The sequence below is a fragment of the Monoraphidium neglectum genome, assembly GCF_000611645.1.
Source record: "Monoraphidium neglectum strain SAG 48.87 unplaced genomic scaffold scaffold02362, whole genome shotgun sequence".
Taxonomy (NCBI): domain Eukaryota; kingdom Viridiplantae; phylum Chlorophyta; class Chlorophyceae; order Sphaeropleales; family Selenastraceae; genus Monoraphidium; species Monoraphidium neglectum.
The window spans coordinates 1-2,128 of NW_014011266.1; the positions used below are offsets into that span (position 1 = coordinate 1).

At 71.6% G+C, this 2,128-nt stretch overlaps 1 protein-coding gene across 1 annotated transcript; it reads right to left on the reverse strand.

Moving 5' to 3' along the window:
* Positions 1–308: 308 nt before the first annotated feature.
* Positions 309–1,560, reverse strand: MNEG_10547 (hypothetical protein; the record flags this gene model as incomplete). The annotated part of the gene is made up of 2 exons (XM_014040980.1): positions 309–1,099; positions 1,276–1,560. Coding segments are annotated over 2 exons (1,076 nt in total), but the record flags the coding sequence as incomplete, so codon positions are not given.
* Positions 1,561–2,128: the final 568 nt, after the last annotated feature.

Consider the following 2,128-nt stretch of genomic DNA (forward strand, 5'->3'; position numbering starts at 1 on the left):
GTCCAGGGGCGGGCCAGCGACTGTGCGACTGTTGGGAGTCGCCCTTCCCAGCGGCCTGGGTCTGGGACGGAAGAGCGATGCAGCCGCCGAACCTGGGGAGCACGAGTGCGTGCAGACTGTCCGGTCCTCTGTGCGGGTTAGAAGCGGGACGGCCACCCGCCGGCTCCGCGCAGGCGACAGCTGTGCGCCCGCAAGTGCCGGCCGCCGCTCTGCCTGCCCGTCCCCGCGCGGCCAAACCCGGCCCGTCACTGAGACCCATCCGCGCGCAGAACTGCACTGCCCTTCTGCCTCCAAAAGTGTGATCCCACGTCGGGCCGCGCCACCGCACCTTATAGTAGAAAGTGACGGCCGTGTCGGCGCCAGGCGTCCCCGCCAGCAGCGACGTCTGCGCCACCTTGTTCCTCTGCAGATCAAGGTTCATCCCCAGGCGCTCAAACCCCATGCCGCGGCCGTTGTCCACGATCTGACCCGCCCTCTGCCACAGCCCGGGGATGACCTTCGGGGTCGCCGGGTCGGCCGGGTTCAACGGGCGAAAGGCTTCAATGAACGCCCCCGCCCCTGGAGCCGCCGCCGCAGCGGCCGGCGCAGTCGCCGGCGCCGGCGACGCGGGCGCAGGCGGGCCGGCGACGGGGCCCAACAGCAGGGGCGAGGGCGGCCCCGGCTGGGGCGCGGCGGGCGCTGGCGAGATGGGCGATATGAGGGGCACCGCATCTGGTGATGATGCGGCCGAGGCCGCCACCGCGGGCAGCAAGCGGTCGCCGGGGCCCGCCGCCGGCAGGAACGCCGCCCCCGCCGCGCCCGCGCCCGCTGCCCCCACGCCTGCGCCTGCGGCCGCGCCGGCGCCCTCGGCGCCGTCGCCGGCGGCCGGCAGGGTGACGTCATCGATGTACAGCCTGCAGTCGCTGCCGGGCGCCCCGCGGTACGTCCACCTCAGCGCGAACGCGCCGGCCGCGGACAGGGGCGGCCTGACCTTCACCTTGGTCCACCCCTCCCCTGCCAGGTTAGCGCCCGCCCTGGACCACAGCGGCCGCCAGCCGCGGCCCTCGGCCCAGCCGTCGACCGCTAGCTGCGCCGCCGGGGCCGTGTTACACGGGACAAACTGGGAGGGGCGCGGGCGCAGGGGAGGCAGTGCGTGAGACGGCGCTTTGCCTGCTGCGCGTGTGTGCGAGAGGGGACTGGTCGGGGCGGGACGCCACACGCGGGAGCGTCGACCCGTTTTGAGGGAGGGCTCCCACGCTAGGCAAAGAGGCTGCATGCAGGCGGCGCAAACCGCACCTTGTAGTAGAAGACCGCGGGCACCCCCGTCCCGTCCGACACCATACGTTTCGTTTCCATTACCCGCTGCCCGCCCTGCTCGAGCACTGCGGAGGCCGCGTCGCCCCTGCCAACGCCGCCGGCGCCCCCGGCCAGCAGCCACCGCCCGGGGTCCGCCGGGCCGCCGGGCGTGAAGGACTCGACCAGCTCTGCTTGCGCGCCGCGCGGCGCCAGCAGCAGCGCGAGGAGCGCGCCGAGGGCGGGCGCGTGGCGGGCGGCGCGGCGCGACGGGGAACGCGAGCTCATGGCGGCCTGGCGGCGGAGACCAAACGGCGGGCGCGTCCGGGCGGGCGGCGACGGGGTCGTGGGGGGCGTGTTTGCGAGGTGCGGTGCACCAGTATGTTCCTCTGACGCTGCTCGGCTGGCTGGCGGCGCAGGCATTGCTGCCGTTGATTTGCGCCGCTCTGGGGGCGGGGTGGCACCCACATGCCCAACGCCACAACGCGAGTGATGCAGCCACTCTGCCACCGCGATGGTCGCAGAGCTGGGTGGGTGATGCCGCTTGCCAGGTACCCAGCACCGCTCACATCCGTTTCAGGTGTTGTTAGGGACGAAAAGGTCTTGGGACTGGGCCGAAAACAGAGAAGATCGGATGGGATTTTTGGCACTCGTGCGCGACACACAGAACACGGTGAGCTAGAACATCAGCAACCTAGCTCGTCATTTGCGAAAAACAAGCGTTTCGGGTTGCTCGGGGCCCGTCTAGTGTGTTGGGGTGGGCTGGCATGAGCGTCGCGTGACCGACGAGGGACCTGGAGACGTGAAGATATCACCAGATGACGCTACATCAAACACGATGCGACCGCTGCAGCGG